The following is a 22,293-nucleotide window of genomic DNA, read 5'->3' as shown; positions in this document are numbered from 1 at the left end:
ATTTCATAACACTTATTGATTTATCGTTAATTTGTGTCATTATGCACACCTACAAGATTGCATAAATAATGCTTGACTGCCTTGATAGTAGACTCAACGAACTTATCGCAGACAAATTATCGTAATTTCTTGTTTAACTAACATAAGAAATATCTTAATCCTAAAAACTCCAGAGGTTAATATCTAAAGCGATCCAGTTATGTTGTGCGGTGTGTCCTGGAGAGCACGTAAAGCTTTCGATTCTGCGTCTGATCTTTCTCCAGTAATGTCGGATTTCCGTCTCATCAGAGTGACTCGAATCATCAGAGGGAATAGGCAGAGCAACTGCGTTTGCGCGCACACTAGTGCGTATATCCTGACTGAACTTTAGAACAGCTACAATGTGCGAAATCAGACTGTCTGGACGTCACTGTAAACTCTTATCAGACTAAAATCTCAGACGTATGTTCTTACATCAATTCCGTCACAATGAACCTATCAAAAGATCGTTTACGCACGAGCATAATTCCCATATCGAATTAAAAGCGGTAAAATGAAACTGCTATAAAGGTTACGTATGACCCTCGTCATAAACGGATTGTTAAAATGCAGTATAAGTCTAACGAACTCCGATGCGATAGTGCGAGCCATAACGTGTACTATTTGAGTTTATTTGACCGTAAAACTCGTATGTAGGACACTAATTCCCGCGGTAAATTGGTTGACGCGGCCGACGGATCAAGTTTATTCTGAACCCTGAGTAAACTTCGCCTTGACTAGCGAATGCAACAGTGAATTAAATTATCAGGATAAAGTATGTTGGTAAGTCTCTATTTTTACTTACCATGATAAATAAAATATTATTCTCATTTGCTGGTAATTTATTTAAAACTATTTCGCCATTGAAATAACTCTCAGATATGTTCTTCCTTTACACACGTGATAATGTTTAACTGTCTTCCAAAAAAGAGGGGATTCCCAATTGGTATTTACAAAAAAACTGATAAAATAAATAAACATGTACTAAGTTCTGGGAAATAATGTGGGGGAAGGGAAGTTTTCAAGTAACTATACTGTTGTGTCTTTGTCCTAGTTTTCGTGGAAGTTAGGAGTTATATCTGGTTTGTAAACTTAAAAAGAATATTTGTGCCAAATAGTTTATATGCATAACCACTTGCACAAATTCTATCAGACGTACAGAAAATGATCTAATATCACGAAACCAAAAAATTCAAATTGTGTATATTTGTGACCTAAAATTCCCTTAATGGCCCTGTGGCTTATTTTCTTGTGAGACCTAATTACACCGGGTCACCTTTTGCCACCTTGAGTGTCTTTGAAACTCCAGTCAATATGGGTTCAACGCGATTCAAGTGTTTAGGTTTTGATAACAGAAAACCCCCTGAAACCAATATTCTTCAATTATATTTATTTTATAAAAATACATATTTGCGTTGTGTCATATTCTCAGTAATCGGCAGGCATAAGAAATATGGTATTTCTGAGGGTTATGGAAATAAAAAAAGATGTAATAAAACCTTTAGGTAGAATATATTTCAAATAAAGGCATGGAAATTGCCAAAACCACGTTACTTCCTATGTTTATTTGATCGACTCTAGTAAAGCAATTATTATTTTATCGGCCACCGATAAAATAATGTTTAATTAGCCATTAAATGTTATGTGTGATCGTAAACTTACGTAACGTTCCTAATCGTGGTTCAGGTTAAATGTGGACCAAGTGCCTATTAGCGCTGCTATCTGCAAACTTCAAATTAAAGATGGGAGCACACGCACAAAAATTTTCTATTCTTCTAGTGAGACGATTTATTTTATTGTATATAGGTAGGTACGTATATGTTGCTCGCAGATTCATCTGCGTCTCAAGGGAACTACCTACTTCCAATACCAATATGAAAAGGAGCGATGCACAAAAACGAGGCTTTCTTTTGGTAAAAGTATTGCCAAAATCGATTCAGTACATTAAAATTACCTCACAAACTTTACCTTTTGTAGATACAGATTGCAATATAAACAATTCTGAAGAATACTGGTAGAAAAAAAAGAAATACAGCTGGGAACATAAAATATGCGGCCTTGGTAGCAGGTCTCAACCGGAGGCCTCCAAACATGCTAAAACATTGATATTTAGCCAAAAAACAAGGCTGCACGGTCAGCTACCTTTGCCTTGATTTTTATAATCAGACGTTCGGCAAACACGTAAATGGGCGGTAATTTACGATCTCCCATTTTCACAGTAATGCTTGAATCTAGTTCTGTGTTATGAATGTCTTTTGTTTTTTTCGAGTGCCCCAAAAGAGGGTGCCTAATATTTCTAAGATAACTCTCGTTTTCATAAAAGTCAGGTAGTGTGCTAATGGCCAGTATTTAAGGCACATTATAGCTGATACTGACTTTCCTGCTACGAAGAAATGAAAAAGACAATATTTATTCCCTTCTGAAGTGGATTTGGTCTGCTGAGCATTCATGAGTCAAACTGGCAAATAACTGAGCCACTCCCTGACTCTTGTTATCGTTGTTAATAATTTTTGAATATTTTTTCCTCCATTGCAAGAACATTGCCTATGTAAATGTAAATAAAAAATGTAGTGCACTTATTTTCTCACGATTGCTCAATGTATCAGAGTAGTTATGCCTTAGCCTATCTTTAGTAGAGCAGACTATGTATAAACTGATACAATGATGACTCAATTGTATTAACAATATAATGTTTTATTCAAAGATCTGTGTTTGACAATGTATGCTTTATCTTTTTAATTCGGTACTGCTGCACTCAATCTTCTGAAGTTCGAGACAATTGGATGATTCTATAATTAAATGTCAATGAATACTTATCTGGCTAACGAAGGTCAAGATCAACAAATCTAAATGCCGGCTCTATTTCCTCCAATAAATAAAAACACATGCAGATTAAGTTGCTCCCACGTGTTGGCTCGACGTCTTATCGTGCAGTTATCGCGAAAACAGTTCCGATACAAAAAAATAATTGCTTCAAAGTATTAAAACTTTCAGAAGTATTTTTTTATCAGGCATTCGAAACGGTAATATTTATAATTATAGTGATTTCGTCAGTGTGTCCTATGCGTTACAATCGACGGTCGGACGATAATTGTCGTCGGGTTGTTTTGGTTTCCAGTCATTGTGTGTCCATTAGGCTGGTTAACAGCGCCTGGACGGTCAACTCTACGCGTAGCTGTGACTCGGATTACTCCATAAAAATACCTGTTCCTTTTGTCAATAGTGTTGTGACAAGTGCGAAAACCAGTTAATTAATATGTGCTGTGTTTATGACCTTTTGACGATGTAAGTCGATAAAGGAGTTTCGGCTTTGTTTACTAAAATTCGGAGGACATGGCAACGATTATCGTGTGTGGGAAGGTAATGATCGATACTTAATTTTGTATGCTACTTAACGAATTACACGAATTTCGTGTTTTTATCAATGTTAAATTGGTTTCTCCTATTTCACGAGTTTTACTTCCTTCGGTTTTCCCTGTTGTGTCCATAAGCCACAATTAGTTTGATATCCTTTGGTAAACAATTAAAATGTCTAACGGTTAAATTCGTAGTAACCTACTATTCGGATTGTTTGCGCTTACGCTAGCTAGAGTCATATGGTCAAGATCAATGTTTCATTGATAGTCGTACTATCAAGATATCAACCACATGTCTGTATGTCTTTCAATATCACAGCTGTCTAATACAGATTATGCTCCTACACATTCAACAATATGTAGCCTATATTTAGTATATGAATGTACCTTTATATGTACACTGCGGTTTGAGAATGATTCATAGGAAGGAATATCAACAGTTTAATATTCGATCCATGGCGAGCACACGTATCAAATGTATTGAAAATTATTTACATTAACATCGAACTTCAAGTATATTGTTATGTGATTTAGTTATAATATTTTGATCGGTTGAAAGTGAATATAGTATCATGACGCACACAAACAGATACTCCCAAATAGTTGAAAAGGTATTTGAGTGAATTTATTTTATTTTTATGTGCCTATTGTTAATTATTAGTATAGGGAAAGTACAACTGTGTTAACTAACATAACATTCATAACAAAGATTGTATAAATTAATTGTTGTTTTATCGGTTCCCAGCTTCGAGAAGATTCCCACAGGTTTTAGATTTTATTGAAAACTTACGTATCGAGATTAAAAGGGTCCCTATGTCCGAATCCTAATTCTAAGCTAGTTTACCCACCAATTTTTCAACCTAATCGGTTCAGCTCTTATTGCTGAGTAGGTTCATAGGTTCTTTACGGCTCTCCAAGCATTCCTTAAAACTGTTATCAGAAAACCTAAATAGGTCTTATGCTCTTACTGCCCTCTAGATAACAAGGGTCCCTTAGTCAATAAGTATACGTGCCGATAGAATATTCGTCGAAGGAAACATTTCTATTGTCATACGCCGGAGATTCCTTCGCTGACATTACTAGATATTTGCGAAGATATAGCTACGGTTATGTGAAATGCCAATCTGAACATTTAGTCAATTGTCTGAATAGCAATAGAAATAAACGATTCGTAAAGTTGTACTACATTTTAGGTACAATTGTTTTTATGACTGAACACTGTTATTTATTCATTAGTTTATTAATATAATAATGAGTCAATGGTGAAATATATGTTGTGCCATCATAATTTCCTGTATATTGTTAGGGAAACCGGTATCAAGAAATATAGAATAACTCGTTGATTTAATTGTATTAGACTGTATCTATACTAATATTATAAAGCTGAAGAGTTTGTTTGTTTGAACGCGCTAATCTCAGGAACTACTGGTCCGATTTGAAAAATTATTTCAGTGTTAGATAGCCCATTTATCGAGGAAGGCTATAGGCTACTTTTTATCCGGGTTCGTGCAAAGGTTTCCACGGGATGCGGGTGAAACCGCTGGCAGAAGCTAGTAGAGAATAAAAGCTATGCTATTCTCAAATGTGTGCTTTAACTTCTAAGCTAACATTGAAAATGGACTTGTTCTTCCAAATTGGTTCAGCTATTTTTGCAGATTAAATGCTACCTGAGTTTTATATAGCCTGAAAATATAGGATGCAATAAAAGTACCTTCAACTCAGGTTGATAATCTTGTACCGTCAGCCATGTCTCTATCTATACCAATCTAAGTAATAGAAAAAGTCTATATTACCGTGAAAATAATGGCAGAAGGCAATGACCCCGATGCTTTGTTATCACTCCGTGACCTTTAAGTCTACCCTTAAGCTATTGTTTGTGTCTATATTGTTCAGCATTTGTAGTACCGAGTGTTGAAGGGAGGTTTTAGTAGGTTACGTTACGCTTGTAAGCGAGGAGGAACTTGTTAATGGTAGTTCTTAAATTGTGGTGTGTTAACTAATGCTTTTGTATATTGTGATATGAGTGAAGTGGAAATGGTTTTCGTCATTTTTTCCCGGTCTATAGTTACTGACTTCTATACTAGTATACATAACTGTTCTGATATATGCATATGACCTAATTCTGTAGATTCCGTTTTAAGTTACTTTATATATGTGGTTGTGTATGTAAAGTACTTAGAATTAACCAGATTAAACTCTGCTATAAGAAAAACTGATATTCGTTACCAATTCTACGCTAGCAAGTGATTTAAAGGTCGATTAAACATTATATTTTCCAGAGAGAAACCAGTACTTGATTCAAACATTTAAATCGTATAACTGTTCAGAAGAACGGGTTACAAGAAGGAGAGAAAAATTTGAGTGACCCCACACCATGTTAAATACCTAAAAAGTTATGTACCTATGTTTAAATTCTGACGTTCTCTTCTCTTTTATTCCAGGATTCGTGCCGTCTGGTGGGCGGGTCGAAGTTCTACGAGATGCTAGACAGTGCTACTTCAGCCGACGTGTCCACGCCGTCGCCCACTGAGAAGCACGACCACATGAAGCCTACTGAGAGCGATGACGAAGGTGATTGCCTTTTGTTTTACTTGGGTTATTAGGAACAGGGCAGGAGAAAGAAAAGTTATTAGGAAAGGGCGAGTTTGTTCTACATGAAATCGATCAGTAAATCCCAAAAAATAAATGATATACATAGCTAAAATAAATGATGGCAAAAATCTTTTAATTTATCAATGTTTCAAATATGTCTGAAAGACCACGGTTCCACTGTTAATATTAAGGTAGTCTGTGCACATGATATTTACCTGTCTTGCCTTTATTACGAGGGGTAATAGCATTTTATATGGAGTGAATACCTTTCTTACCTCCATAACCCAGTTACTGCATAACACAGTTCCCATAACTCATCATAAGACACTGGATTTTCTGGTCTCAGACCACCTTTAAGGACCGTCTAACACCATTCAGATTAATGCCATTAGTGACAGTGAACAAAACAACGAAACTGTTAAACTAAAGCAATATCAAAGTATGACTATCATCCCCCCATATTTACTGAAATCCAACCAGTTTCAGACGTAGACCAAGAGTGCACGGTGTTCAGCGGTGTGAGTTACTTGGGCGCTCAGAACATATCGGACCCGAAATCCGAGAGTGACATACAACGCATCATGAAAGAGCTCAGCTCTATGCCTGAGAGTAGAGATGGGATCGCCGTATCGATATCGATACCTGTATGCTCACAAGGGCTTGTCGTGTAAGTATGTTTGATGTTCAGTTCAGTATATATAGGAACCAAAATCCAAGAGTAATATACAACACTTCATGAAGGAGCTCAGCTCTATGCCTGAGAGTAGGGATGGGATCGCCGTATCGATATCGATACCTGTATGCTCACAAGGGCTTGTCGTGTAAGTATGTTTGATTGTCAGTTGAGTATATATAGGAACCAAAATCCAAGAGTAATATACAACACTTCATGAAGGAGCTCAGTTCTATGCCTGAGAGTAGAGATGGGATCGCCGTATCGATATCGATACCTGTATGCTCACAAGGGCTTGTCGTGTAAGTATGTTTGATGTTCAGTTCAGTATATATAGGAACCGAAATCCGAGAGTAATATACAACACATCATGAAGGAGCGCAGCTCTATGCCTGAGAGTAGGGATGGGATCGCCGTATCGATATCGATACCTGTATGCTCACAGGGACTTGTCGTGTAAGTATGTTTGATTTTCAGTTTATCTTGTTAGGCAGTCGTTTGCAAATATAGGGAGTGGTGCGCTTGCGATATGTTGGTTTTTAATATTTGAATACTTATGTATTAAAAAAACTTGTCGATAAGGCACCCTTTTTGTAAATATGTAATCGATATTACATTCATAAAATTTTATGTTAGCTTAACAATGAAACAAATGACTTTTTTGTTAGAGGCCTTCTAACAACCCTTCGGTAATGAGCGAATTATCTAGCCTTATCAACAACTATGAATGACTGAACAATTATCTTTATAAAAGCTAGACAATTGTAATAATTTAACAAAAGTAAAAGATCGAAATCTCATTTTGTTGTACAAATTCACTATTTATCAAATTAGAATGTAGACCCACCTTGTCATCTATACTATATATATCTATACTATAATAAAAGCGATTTTTTTTGTATGTGACCCTAAAGGCTTCTAAACTACTAAACCGATTTGACAAATTCCTCCAAAGCTACACATTTTCCATCCGGGCAGTAGTTCCAACGGGAAGCGAGTGAAAACGGATAGTAGCAACTAAAAACCCTTGGTCTTTCGTCTACAAAAAACAGACGTTCGTCACATGTTTTTAGACAATTTTGTATTTATAATTTTCTAGACCACCTATATTTAATCACGCATTCCCTCCCCAGGTTATACCAAGCCGACAGCAACAGCGTGATGACTCGCTACGCAGTGAACCGCATCTCGTTCTACGCTCGCGGCGCCGCCGGCTCCCCGGTAGCGTCGTGCTTCGCCTTCACCTGGTCCCATGGAGAAACTAAGGAGTCTGCCGTCTATAGGTGCCATGTGTTCCGCTGTCACATCGCTGAGGCTGTCAATCAAGTGTCAAGTAAGTGGTTTAGCGATATTTTAGCCCTATATTGTACCAGCAAAGAGTGTTATGACTCGCTACGCAGTGAACGCACCTGGTCCTATGAAGAAACTAAGGAGTCTGCCGTCTATAGGTGCCACGTGTTCCGCTGTCACATCGCTGAAGCTGTCAATCAAGTGTCATGTAAGTGGTTTAGAGATATTCCATCCCTACATTCTACCAGCAAAGAGTGTTATGACTCGCTCTACAGTGAACCGCATCTCGTTCTACGCTCGCGGCGCCGCCGGCTCCCCGGTAGCGTCGTGCTTCGCCTTCACCTGGTCTCATGGAGAAACTAAGGAGTCTGCCGTCTATAGGTGCCATGTGTTCCGCTGTCACATCGCTGAGGCTGTCAATCAGGTGTCAAGTAAGTGGTTTATCTATATTTTTAGTAGAGATAAGAATCATTTTTCTTATAGAGGTGGGAAAGGGTGCTTTGCAGTGAGACAATAAAAAAGCTGATGATGATGGACATTAACAGTTGTCCGAACCAACGCAGAAAGTAGGAAACGAGCAATTTAGATATTACCATCACACTACTTCATCAATTATTTTATGTCTAGTCAGAAGGAAAAAATCTGACAACTATTTCAACCAGGGGGTATCAGATTGCCTTAGTAAATGGGTTGAAGAGCATCTGCATAGGCAGTTTCTCTATGTAGGACATTGGCACTCGGCTTATTTCAGACTGGAAGACGACTCCAAAATAGTTGGAAAAGGCTAGGCACATGATCTCAGTTAGTCGGTTACTATTGTTCTCATGACTCAAAATTCCTGTTGGAGACTATAATGTTACTGACTGTTTGAAGACAGGAACTGTCGCTAGTTAAACCAAATTTAGTAATTGTGGTGAATTCAACACTGCATTACTAAGGTACAATTTCAATGTACCAAAATCGTGCAAGTTTAGAACATCAGGTAAATAGTAATAAGTTTATAATGGTTAAGCTGATTTTGATAAAACATATCTAAAAACCAGCCGTCACTTTGGTTTGGTGACAAATGTTGACGACACCAATCATTATTATACTTACTTAAACCATTCACATATCAAAATCACATTATGATCCGTTCAACAGAGAAAACGCATGAGTTTAAAATTGGCAAAACAAATTCACGTGTATGTCATTCCATTTATAACGATTTGCTGTGAACACTGAATAAGGAAAGATAAACGGAGATGCCACAACGCAGGTAGGTCAGGCGCTTTCTTCTAGGCCAAAAACGTATTGTTGGCATGACCAAAACGATCAGTTACGAGTGAATTAACGAAGCGTTCGGATTCTTGAGATATCTGTCAACGATTTCTGGTATTATTAAAAGTGTACGGGTACCAAACAATATGTATAAGGGCGGAGACAGTAACGTTCCTCGTACCCCGACTCCCCGCATTTTGGCGCGATACTTTCTCAAGAAATTTTCCGTTATGGTATCTCCGCTAGTCATTTTGTTATCCATGGTTTGTGATGGATGTTATTTACCATAATATTAGTGGCAGCCTTCTAAATAATTGTGCACCAGTTCTCATTTGTTACTGACGTGAGATACACGTATCTGCGTGTTTTTTGCTGTGATAAAAATATTAATTATTATCTCGTGTGTTTCTGACGTTTGTTTTGGTGTTATCATGAGTGAAAGTTGTGTGTTGTGACTTGATTAGATAATTTTGTAAGTTTATTTTTGTTCTTCAATTTTCTAAAGTGGAGCTCTCATTTTATAATACGGAAGCACATATTTTATAATAGAGGCTATCAAATTCTTTAATTTCTTAGTAAAGCCAGCAGTTAGTTTAACCTGTTGAATGATTTAAAGGTATGCCATAAGAAACCTAATTACGGTTTCATTAAAATGTGTGGTTGTGACGGCTATAAATACCCCTAGGAATCATGAACCAACAACCACTGTTAAAAGTTTCTTAGTTATACATTTTACATTGAACCTCCATAGAGCATGCTTATTACAATCACAAATAGGAAAATACTACCAAAGAGGTTTACCTAGATCTGACTAACCAGTGTACATACTTGTATTTCCTATTTTGTTATGTAAGACGGGTGCAAGCGCCGCTAACTAAATGACAACAGAATACAATTATCTCTTGATGTTATGCGTAGAGAGATAGGTATTCCAAACAAAAAACAAAATGGTTTTTTGAATCACAGAAATAATTGTGTTTCAGATTTTAAGCATAGTTTAACAAGTGACACATATATGATAAAAGGAACGATTTGTGAATTAATAGATAGAAGGTATAATATGTATATTAGAATTGATTAGAGAAAAGACTTAAGGTTTTAAAATTGCCATGTTTTCATTAAAATCTTACAATGTTGGCCAAAAAATTTGGGTCAGTTACAAAACTGAATGCATTATTCTCCCGCGTAAAAGGTTTAACAGCTACACAGACGGTTGAATGCTCTTAACATTAATGAGATTACCGTCTCGCCTAAACGCTTTATACATAAACTTGTCTTATTAATAGATACATCTTCTTACGGCAAACAGTGTACGGTACTTACAATATAAACATATGCTTAAGATAATTTCACAAGTCATGTAATTGCTTAGTAACATATAATTTGATTATGTTAAAGTGTTGGTACCGTTTAAAGTGGGTGTTTTTTTGCTGGACAGTGTAATTGTGGTTTGAATTATAACCAAGTGTTTAAGGAGGTAATTTTGAGTACACTGAATTGTTGCTGTGTTTTAGAACGAATCTTGTAAAGAGCAATTAATTTTAGGGCAATAAATAAAGTTATAGGCATAATATCGGCTATCGACATAATTATTGGAACTTTTTGTCGTGAAATATTAGAACGAAAGTATTAGGATAGATGGAAACTTTATAAAAAGACGCAGTGCGTCTTGTTCTAAAAATAGCGAATACACAAATACTTCCTGTGAGTACACTCTAATGACAGCAAGAATTTTATCTCGTTCCGATAACAGAGTGATTCATTATATCTTCTACGAGAATCTGTCGTGGCGTTGCCCTCCTGTGTTGCCCAAAACAAAGTTACCTTATTGGTTCTATTTAAAAATAAATTCACTGCACAGGTGTTCAATAAATTGAGTTAAGTTGATAAAAAAAAAACTTGATTATGTTAACTAGTTTTGAATACTTAAATAATATAAACGGATTTGGTAATGCTAAATAGTTTAATAATGTGTGCTACCAGTGATGACTTACGGCACCGAAACGTGGTCTCTCACTATCGGCCTCATCTCAAAGCTCAAAGTCGGAGTCCAAGCTATGGAGAGGGCTATGCTCGGTGTTTCTCTACGTTATCGAATCCGAAACGAGGAGATCCGTAGACGAACCAAAGTCACCGATATAGCCCACCGGATTAGCAAGTTGAAGTGGCAATGGGCAGGCGATATTGCTCGCAGAGCAGATGGCAGATGGGGCCGAAAAGTGCTGGAGTGGAGACCACGGACTAGCAAGCGCAGCGTAGGACGTCCACCAATGAGGTGGATAGACGACCTTATAAAGGTCGCCGGAAGACGCTGGATGCAGGTCGCTTCCAACAGGTATCTGTGGAGATCAAAGGGGGAGGCCTATGTTCAGCAGTGGACGTCTTATGGCTGAGATGATGATGATGATGAAATAGTTTTAGATTTTGCAAAAAAAATAAGTTTAGCTTCAGTTGAGTAAGAAAACAGTCGCGAGACGCCCGGTATTTTTTAAACTTTACGTAGATTTACCCTAAAATACTAAAATAGACTTATTCACCCTGCGATCACCTTGAAAAGGGCACGAATATTGTACAAAACTCTTAATATCCAGTTGACTCAAATGCCCCGGTACACTCATCGACACAAATGTAAACAGATAACGGCTTACGTATCGTGTTACAGCTGCCTTATTCCGTCATACAAAAACTGTTTTTGTTTTCGACTATACTGGTCTCTCTAAAACAAAGTTTATACTTCGAAAGTCCTGAGCTTTAGGACAAGGAGAATAAAAATATGTTTGAAAATCAGAGCAAATATAAAGCCTATAGTGTATTGCCTATATGGAAAATCACACAATTACAAGTACTTAAATTCGACCATGTAAGTCCATTGGGCTTCATTTAGGTCAATCAATACAATATGTCCATGATTTGTTTCAAAAACTTTACAGTGTGCATTCTCATAAACAATTGACGATCCTAAATTATTGAATGTACTTACTATTTTCCGTAAAATCGATCATTGTGACGTCATTAAAGTCGGTGGAGTCGAACGTCTGTCTGGCCTCAAGGCTGCCCGATGACCTGGTTGACGCAGCGTACGAGGCCTTCACTTATATTTGTTATTGGTTCACTTTAGAACTCATTAGGCTGTTGCAGGAAGGCAATGCATGAAAATATGGAAATAAAGATGACATTTTTTTGTATTAAAAAAAGAGTTCTAAATTCAAAACAAAGGCAAATGCCCGCCTTTTTATTTTTAGTTCCAATTTTTTTTACTTGCCAAAGTTCCCACAGAAGTTACAAAGAATTTCCCACAGACAAAATAATGTCACAACACATTCGAAATTCAAAAGTGTTCAGTGAACTATGAAGCTTTTACAATGTTGTTTCTGAATCGTTTGGTATGAATCAGAATATGATGGTCATTCGATTTGTTCGTTATCAAGCCGATTGGATCGCTCGCGGTTTTCTGTTATTCATTAAGTTGCTTGTTTTTGTCGACGGCGCATGTATTTCGTGGTTTTGAAGTGAATAAAATCTTTTTTCGATTGCAAGAGAGTTAAAGTATAGAGTTTTTTAACTGTGGCTAATGAATGAATGATAAGAAGTGATTTTTTTTATTTTTTGGTTGGTGTTGTGTAACCATTATTTAGTGACTTGTTGCTACCTTAGTTTACTTACTAAAGATCATCGTTTATAAGGACTGCGTCTCATAAAATTTGAGGTAGGTCAGGGTATTGCGTTTCTTTAATAGGTACTTGTTTGTAGACTAAAAGTACTTTCAAAATATCTGTGTGGTAATAACCATAAGTAAGCGATATAGCAACTGTTTGTGTACATACATTAAAGTATACTTGTGAATAAATATATTAAGGTTTATAAAGAAACCTTTGTGATATTCACATACTAACTTTACCAAATACCAAGCCATATTTATTGCAAAAATTCCTAGTCCATTTTGTCTGGTTTCCGCCCACTCATTTGATACGCGTCGATAATATTATTTAATGAGTTGTTACATTATTTTGTCCTTGATATTAACTGTGTCAGGCGGTACAAGGACGGCTGGCATTCATTGAAAAGCTAGGAAAGAATTTAGCACAAAATTCTGTTGGCATATTTTGACCTCTTTGGAGTAAGAAATAGTTAAAATTTTTCTGTAAATACTGGCACAATAGCAGTAATGAAATTAAATAAAATTGACCGGTCTTTAGTCAGCACAAGCTGGATTTTGTTGCAATGTGCCAAAATGCTGTTTTTTTTGTTGACCAGTTTAGGTTTACTTTTCACTCATAATGAATAGTTTAGACAGGCCCGCCGTAAGCGGGCGTGCAAGGCGTGCACCGCACGCGGGCGGCACGTCCTAGGGGGCGGCAAATCGAGCAACTTATCACGTAATATTAAAAAAATACAATATCTTTTTACCAATTATTTGATTTCAATATTTCCGAACACAGCAATAGCGCTAAGAATATTACTTACACTGCCGGTTTCAGTTACATCTGTTGAACATTTTCAAAATTAAAAATTATTAAAAACGATTTAAGATCAACCATTAGCGTAGCGTGGGGGGAGAGAGCAGGGGGGGCAAATGCCCTGGGCGGCACTATTTACGGGGCGGCAAAATTAACCCATACAGCAAAATTAAACCATAATTACGTAATAAAAATATTTTTACTCAAAATAGATGAGTACATTAGCAATAAAATTTCAGAAAAAGCCGCCCTCGCTTTGGTCTCGCCCTATCAATTTTGACGGGTTCACCCTTTGCATCCCCAAAAAAATTCGCGCTCGCTGCGCTCGCGCCTCCATGTCAGATATCGCAATCAGTAGCGGTTTTAGGGTAGGGCGCGGTTGGGCGACGGCCCAGGGCGCCGGATATAAAGGGCGCCGCAGGCGCCCCCAACCAATCCTTGATCAGAATGTTACTCCTATTTTTGTTTTAAAGAACAATGGGCGAAATGTTTGGTTGTTGGTCTACTCCCCCTCTAGTAATGAGTCATACATCATTTGAAAGGTCTTTTCAAGCGTTACATTTTGTACTAACATACTAATTACCAATTCTTAGTACTTTAGAAGTTAGAGCTTATTTTAGATTATATTATCGATAGGTGTTTTCAGTTTATAAATCACTTCTCTACAAATAAATTATATTTTACTGGAAAGGCCTTACTAAAATACCTCTAACAAATAATCAGTACTTTAGAAGCTACATCAGATTTTAGAAATAGCCGAAGCGAATTAGTGTTTAATTACGCGTTAAATTTGAGAAATTCTCGAACAAACACTACTTTTATGTCCCAAAACTCAAAAATTTTCGCGCTCGCTTCGCTCGCGGTTTCCTTGCTTTACGCTTCAACTTTTTATCACAAGCTACTTTTAATGTCCCAATACTCAAAAAAATTCGCGCTCCCTTCGCTCGCGGCTTCTTCACTTCACAGTCGCTTTTTATTATATATGTTTAGGACTTTTAGTGATCCAAAACTCAAACATTTTCGGGCTTGCTTCACTTCACAGTTGTTTTTATTTTTCAACATTTTTTTAGTCTACCCTAGCAAAAAGGTAGCGTCGTTTTTAAGTTATTTTATTAATAAGAAAGTAACTTCTAGTTTCCATATGAACTTTCTTATTTACGGTACTACTTTAAGTCCCAAAATTTTAATACATAGGCGCCATCACCAACAAAGAATTATGTACGTTTGGGCAAAATGTTAAGTAATTTTGGTTATGAGTTCTAAAATATAACAAAAAATTTCGCGCTCGCTTCGCTCGCGCAATCAGAAGACATGTTCCAGTGTTTTTGCATTCATCAACCAGCTTATGTACGATTGGGCTACATTTTACGTAATTTTTTCTTCGACTTGTTAACTATAAAAAAAATATTCGCGCTCGCTTCGCTCGCGCAATCGGTAACTACATACGTCTCTGTTTTTCGTATGGGTTTGAATTGCAGTTGGAGAGCGCCGTAGAAATCTCGCTCAGGGCGCTGGTTGAGTTAAAACCGGCACTGATCGCTATTTATCTTTGTTTAATTGTTGAGGCATTCAATTCCGAAAAATCATCATGTTTACTTCATGAAAACTCTAAGGAAAAAATCGCGCTCGCTTCGCTCGCGGCTTCATGTACATTTGCACTTTATTTCTGTGCATATCTTACTTTTTGACTTTGCTTTGTTAATTTACAGTGGTTTTTATTTGTTTTGTGTCCTTAGACTAAAAAAATTTCGCGCTCGCTTCGCTCGCGCTTCCTTACATATGAAATGTGTCTCATGCGTTGACTTTTTCAACGGGAAACCCACCAAAAACCATTAATAACATATTCTACCGAAATTAAACATTGCTATAGATATTTAAGTTCGTTAGTTTAAGTTACCCATAATCTGTTCTAAGCACTTTGATATACATTATGTTGGTACCTACCCATTAATCACAATCTTTCAATACATAGGGGCCACTTGGGTAATGATTGCACTGCATTGATGCCCTAAGTAATTGCTTAGTCTGCTTATGGGCTAACCCAGGACTTCTTAGGTTACTCTAACACTTAGAGCATTTCAAGTAAATAAAAAGTTATGTGTAATATATGTATGTACATATTGCAATATTTATGCATCCAAAAGTAGGTGGGTTTTCTGCAATCAGAGCGGTGCATGTACATATTTTTTTCTGTTGGACAAGTAAAATGGATATGAAAGGGCGGGGGGGTCCGGACCCCCTGGACCCCTTATATATTTTTTGACAAAACCCAGTATAATATGTAGTCGTAGGGCGGCATAATCGGTTTTGCACGCGGGCGAACAAACAGCTAGCGGCGGGCCTGAGTTTAGAGGTACACTTCTGATAAATCTTTCGGAAGTATACCTGTTGAGCCGTTTTTTGCCTCATTTTAATTGTGTGATTAGAAAACCCTTTCTGAAGTCGTGTGAAAGGGTCGAATGTGTCATTCAATTGTATCATAACTTAGACCCTTGTTACATGTAAGCCTATAATAGTAATGTCACCTTTACCCAAAGTTAGATTACAGGTCGTTTACCTTTCAAAGGTTTATAGTCCAGTTTTCACAGCTCTGCACGGTCGGTTACGCGAGATAACAATGTTATTATTTACGCAATCGGGGTCAATTGTTCAATAGTGATGAATTGAGGTGATCGCGACGATTTCGACCTTAACTGTGTCGCAATTAGGTACACATTTCAATTGATTTTAATGGAATAAGTGCCTTGGTATATTGATATGGATGAGTTATTGGTATTCTTGTTCCACGTTCCAGCGTGTGATATGAGTAATCGCAGAGGCTTTAAAGTTATGCAGTCTTGTCTTTACTCATTCTTATTGTTTCTGGCAAAAGACTAGGTTTGCTTATTGGGTGGAGAATTTCGTCCGAATATAATAAACAGTGATAATTGAATGACATCAATTTTAACCACAAGAGTGAAAACTTACTTAAATAAGCCGGATGAGGAGTAACTTACTTATTTTTAGTTATAAATTAAATACATTTTCGCAGCGGGGAGCACACAAACATGCGTTTTTATAATTTTATCTCATGACTTGTAACTATGTTGCAGTGCAATGTTACCACCAAAGAACCGCCAACAAACCTCTAGTCAAATCCTTCATCATCACGATTTTCTTATATTTCCAGGCTGCTTCGCAAAAGCTTTTGAGAGGATCCCCCGGTCCATGGCCTCCTCTCTAGTGGGTGAGCTGAGTGCAGCGCCCTCTATGACCGGCTCGCTGACGGAAGGCACCGGCCCAGCCGTGCCGCCGATGCAGCTCATGCATGTCCTGGAGTGTACCGTGGATATCAAGGAGACTGATGCTAAGGTATGTCTATAGTGACGTCATATATCCCCCGGTCCATGGCATCACCTGTAGAGACCTACAACTCCCTCTGACTTCCGCTTGCTCATGTCTAAAACCATACTCGCATAACACGGCTCCCGGCTTCAACGCCCGTCGCTTTATATTCAACCAAAAGGATGCAGGAAGTGTTTTGTGTTACCTGTACATAGATTTTTATGTATTTTGATTGTCTTACGAAACCATTAACTTTCAAAATTATCGTTTATTAAACCTAAACTAAAGCTGTTACTATTTTAAGACCACGCTTTAAAGAAAGGTGGTTATAGGTAAGACCCATTTTATTAATCCACTACATCATTTTAACTTCACTAATATTTTATTCTAGGGCACATTCAGCCATGTACCGAAAGAGCGTCTCGGATTCAAACTGCGCGGCGGCATAGACAAACAAGTGACTATCAACGTGAAGCAAGTCACCAACAACATACAGCCGGAGTCTGATGATCCACAGGTTAGTAACCATAGCGAATTATTATTATTTTTTCACGTAAACTATGTCCAATATATGTAGTAGTTGCCATGGCGAAATATTGCTATTGTCCCTATCCACGTTATTTGTAGTCTACATGATGCCTATTAGTTTTACAATGTAGGCAATTTTGCTGCTTCAAAGTCCAATCTGTATAAAATTTTCAATCAACATTGAACCTTATACTAGATGAAGTTGAAAATCCATTAAAGTAACTTGACAGTTAGCTTGATGTGCTAGCGTCTGTATTCAGCATAGACATAATATAGTAAACAGGACTGCGCACCTTTAACCAAAAAACGAGCCGAGTGAAACAGTTAGTACGGAGGCCGCCTGTCCCTTTCTAATAGGGTAAAACTATGAGATTAAGCTATGTGAGACCAATCCGAGTTTGCTAAGATTATGAAACACATATATTGGTATTGAAGTTTTAACTTACGCAGTTTGTGACCTTAAAATACTAATATAGGCTTTTAATAATTAGCGGGAATTAGCAGCAATAAAAATAGGAAGATTCGAAGTGCAGACTGTTTTTTTTTGTATTTTTGCTTCACATATAGACTGCTGAGCCATTTATATCACCTTTCTACATTTTTTGGGAAGTTATAACAATAGTACAACAGTTTTAAAATCCATCATCCTCCGAGCCTTTTTCCCAATCATGTTGGGGTCGGCTTCCAGTCTAACCGGATTCAGCTGAGTACCAGTGCTTTACAAGAAGCGACTGCCTATCTGACCTACCAACAGTTTTAAAATCCATCACCCATATTTTGACTCATTACAAGAATTCATGGGCACCCTAGTTGTTTGATTTCCGAAAATGTTATTATTAGCTTACCTGTGGAACGATATATTGCAACCACCATAGGATTCACTTTCACAAGTAAAAAAGCAACACTTTTTCACCATTTTAATAGTTTAAATTGATTTGATACAAAAAAATATAAACAACATTTTAAATGCTGATTACGCGCCAAGAATGTTCAGGGTTACCGTTAGAAAATAAAAAAAAGCTAAATAAAAAATTATGTTGTTTATGTTTTAAGAATTAATACGAATAAATTAATGCGATTGTTATTAATTTGTTGACTTACAATTATTAAAATAAGATAAAAATATAAGTGATTCAATTGTTTTTTTGGGAAAAAAAAACTGTTGATCACAACATTTTTTTATGCTGGCAAGGTGTTAGAAAGAGACAAACGGCCTCCGTTCTAACTATCCCTCTCGGCTCGGATTTGCCTCTGTGTATTATGCAACCAATTTAGTACCTTATTGCGTTGGAATAAAGTTAATTTTCGTAAATATATATTTTGAGAGTGCGCAATCTTGTTTTAGTATATTACATCTATGGTATTCAGGCAAATTATATGACATTTCTGAAAAAAAAAAAATTATGTCATCTGGTGACTTAATAAGTATGTAACGTCTCGTTGTTATGTTTTAAAAACTAAATATTATAGTATAATAAATTAATTAAAAACTAAATATTATAGTATAATAAATTAATTACTATGCTGGTGGCTTGCACTGGTATAATGGCGACCAAGAGTGCTTAGATAGTTTATGTTATTTTGCAACATGTATTAAATATGAATATCCTTTACATTTCAGTCAACATACACTGGAGGATTATACATTGAGCGATGCTTTGGTATCCTACTCGCTCCCGGCAGAAGCGTGAAACACTCAGACATGAGATTATTAGAAATGGTAAGTAAATACGTCCTTTATTTTACTTGTTAAATTCATAGAAATATACTGTAATTTATAGAGTAAAAGCTTGATAAAATCTACTGAGAATCAATCGATCGGTGGTGATTAAGGTGAACGACCTTCTGTCTAGATATAAAGCTTTGATTAATGACTTGAACTAATGATCGCTGTCGGTATTTATTTTGTCGAGCTTTCAATTATATTGTAGTAAAGTCAACCAATGTGTGTTTGGTATTTATTTTACATTCACTAGCTTAGCCAGCAGTTTCACTCCCGCCCCGTGTGAATTACTATGCGCACCCGAATAAAAAGTATCCTATAGTGTTCCTGGATAAAAATGCCATCTAACACTGAAATCATTTTTCAAATCGGACCAGCAGTTTCTAAAAGATAGATAGAAATATTCTTTATTATGTACATCATTTAGAATGACACAATGGGCGGTCTTATCGCTAAAAGCCATCTTACAGACAGCCTTTGGCCTAAAAGTAGCGTGTTCAAATAAAAATTATAATATTAGTAGACATATTTCTAATAAAATAAAACTTATTCCACATATTTCAGGTGAGCGGCTCATCAGGCGGTTCAGGATGTTCAGTGTGTGCTCTGTGGAACGCGGGCGAGTCTGCGCTGGCGGCCTTCAACGTGGCCAGCGGCGACGGGGCGCCCGCATACATGTCACTAGCTTTGGATCTCGTTATTAGAGGCATTCCTGATCCTTTGAGGTGAGATCAATGATGATTGTAATATTTATTCTAAATATTACGATGCCATGAAGATGATGTCATTTGAACATCTTTGGGAATTGATATGGTGGTCGTCAGAAGCCAGAAAGCTTGAAAAGTAAACAAACCAAAGGGTATCAGATTGTCTACTGGAGGTAATTGGATTGAGGAGGTCAGATAGGTTATCGCTCCATATAAAGTACTGGTACTCTGAGATACATCCAGTTAGAATAGAAGCTAAACACAACATAGTTGGGAATAGACTGATGACAAATTGAAATATCATTGTGGGTGTAAACATTTATAATAACTACCAATGTGAATACAGATCGACGCACTGATCAAACTGCGTCCAGTCAAACAAGCAAACAATATGCCTGAAAATGTTTAGTAAGACTTTAGTTCTTAGTTAATTTCTGTATATATTGTGTATCTATTGTTCCCAGGCTGGTTATCGAGACTCCCGTTAAAATATTCCCGCCAACAGAGAGGTTTTGGTATTACTCGAAGAGGCCGCTCGTGCAACAGTTTTACATCAATCTGAAAGAGGTAAGCAACATACATACTCACAACAATAGATAAACCTAACTTACCTTAGTATATTATTAACCGACGTCCCGAAAATGAGGAAGTTATCAATTCGGATCTTTGACTTTTTTTTAGTATCGAAGTAACTTTTAAGGTAAAAATCGTATCAATAAAAGTATATTTATAAATAACTTCTTACATAATCTTAATAATAAAATATACACATACTTTTATCTAACTTATTACCTACTACATACACTTGCTATAAATATTTAGGTAAAAATAGATTTTTAATCGAAAACTTTGTTAAATCAGCCAATTAAAACATATGTATAACGATACATTATATTCATTCCAAATAATCTGATTTTTATTCCCTTTTTTTTCTGCTTTTCCAGTCAGTAGACGCTCTCGGCCAACTCCAATACGAGGTAGCCAGTATCGAGACATCGGATGAACTAGATCGATCCAGATTGAACTTGCCGCTGTCGCTGTCCAGCCTGCTGCCCTCGCCGCTGTCTACTGCGCCCGCGCCGCCATCGCCTTCTGAACCCGATTCTGGTATGAACTGGCTAAATATGTGGTAAAATTGTATCCAGAATTTCAAAAATTTTAATTTTATGTTTGAAAAAAAATCAGCGGTCGTCACCCACGTGCCTGGGACTGCTCTCGGGTTTACGTGAGATAAAAAGTAGCCTTTCTTAATAAAAGGACTGTTTAACACGGGAAATATTTTAGAAATCGGTCTATTACAGAAAAGCGTGTTGAATTAAATAAACTTTTCTGCTTTGTAATTGTTGTTACGGAAATGTGATATTACATTGAAAAACATCATACCACTAGCATTTTACAAGGCACCTTAAACAGAGGACATTGTATAATGAAGCCTAAACCTTTGTTTTCAGATGGAGATGAGCCTCTTTTAAGTGGAACTGGTGAAGTGTCAAAGGACTGCGGCGAAGACGTTCTTGTTAACTGGGCACAAGTACTGAGAAGGTAAAATAATCTCCAATCTATGTTGTACAATGACATCCTGGCTCCTTTTTTGACCACGATAGGGATCACTTAAACTGTTAGTGCAATCTATTTTTCTGATTTTTACTGCCGACTTATCACAAATATTCAAACAAACAATATTATTTGTGTATTTTAAATAAGTTCAAGCGGTGCGTATATTGCCGGCCTAACATTACCAAATAAATTTTTCTTGTCTAATAACTAACTTTAAATCTTCGTTTCCAGTTGGACAGGCCCGCGACCACGCGCGTTGAATCATTTAGTTCGCGTGGGTGTGCCTGAGGCGTTGCGCGGCGAGGTGTGGCTGAGGCTGGCCGGGGTTGATCAAAATGACAAGCTCATGGAGACTTACAGGACGCTTATTAGCAAGGTCAGTATTAGTTAAATAGGTTTTACTTAGATAACTATAGACTTGGGGAACAGCACAAAGATGAATTTGAAACTACTCCTACATGAGGCTAAATCTACTCGACAGTTTGATGAAAGACATTTTTCCCATCACTATGTAGATTGCCCAATATTTTGCGCATCACAAAAGATTAAGACTGTGTTCGTTATTTTATTCCATCGGTTAGAAAGATGGTTAAATGTACATAGATACATATTTTAACGTTATACGGTCTTTAAATCGCCGTAGAAATATGGAATACACATATTTATATAATATTCTACATTTGCAAGCAGTGTTAATCAAGGCCTTTTCATTTCATCTACTGTGGCCTTGCCTTATAGCCTACGTGCATAGGGCGGCATGGCAATTATTCTTTTTACTGCCTTTTATCTTATATTAACAATTCAATAC

General features: G+C 36.9%; 1 protein-coding gene across 10 annotated transcripts in view; it reads left to right on the top strand.

The window, feature by feature from the left end:
- LOC124636568 (rab GTPase-activating protein 1-like) overlaps positions 1–22,293 on the top strand; it is a 36,825-nt gene that overhangs the window by 3,375 nt on the left and 11,157 nt on the right. For 4 of the 10 annotated variants that reach the window (XM_047172707.1, XM_047172724.1, XM_047172742.1 and 1 more), the window contains 11 exons: positions 5,816–5,945; positions 6,447–6,633; positions 7,773–7,972; positions 16,816–16,997; positions 17,362–17,487; positions 19,120–19,218; positions 19,786–19,946; positions 20,393–20,495; positions 20,873–21,035; positions 21,380–21,470; positions 21,717–21,861. In XM_047172707.1, the coding sequence (XP_047028663.1) occupies positions 5,816–5,945; positions 6,447–6,633; positions 7,773–7,972; positions 16,816–16,997; positions 17,362–17,487; positions 19,120–19,218; positions 19,786–19,946; positions 20,393–20,495; positions 20,873–21,035; positions 21,380–21,470; positions 21,717–21,861 (1,587 nt within the window). The other 6 variants (XM_047172756.1, XM_047172750.1, XM_047172715.1 and 3 more) reach the window with 6 other exon arrangements.

Source organism: Helicoverpa zea, chromosome 2 (assembly GCF_022581195.2).
Source record: "Helicoverpa zea isolate HzStark_Cry1AcR chromosome 2, ilHelZeax1.1, whole genome shotgun sequence".
NCBI classification, from domain to species: domain Eukaryota; kingdom Metazoa; phylum Arthropoda; class Insecta; order Lepidoptera; family Noctuidae; genus Helicoverpa; species Helicoverpa zea.
The sequence above is the reverse complement of the archived record's forward strand: the minus strand, read 5'-3'. Positions and strand labels throughout refer to the sequence as shown.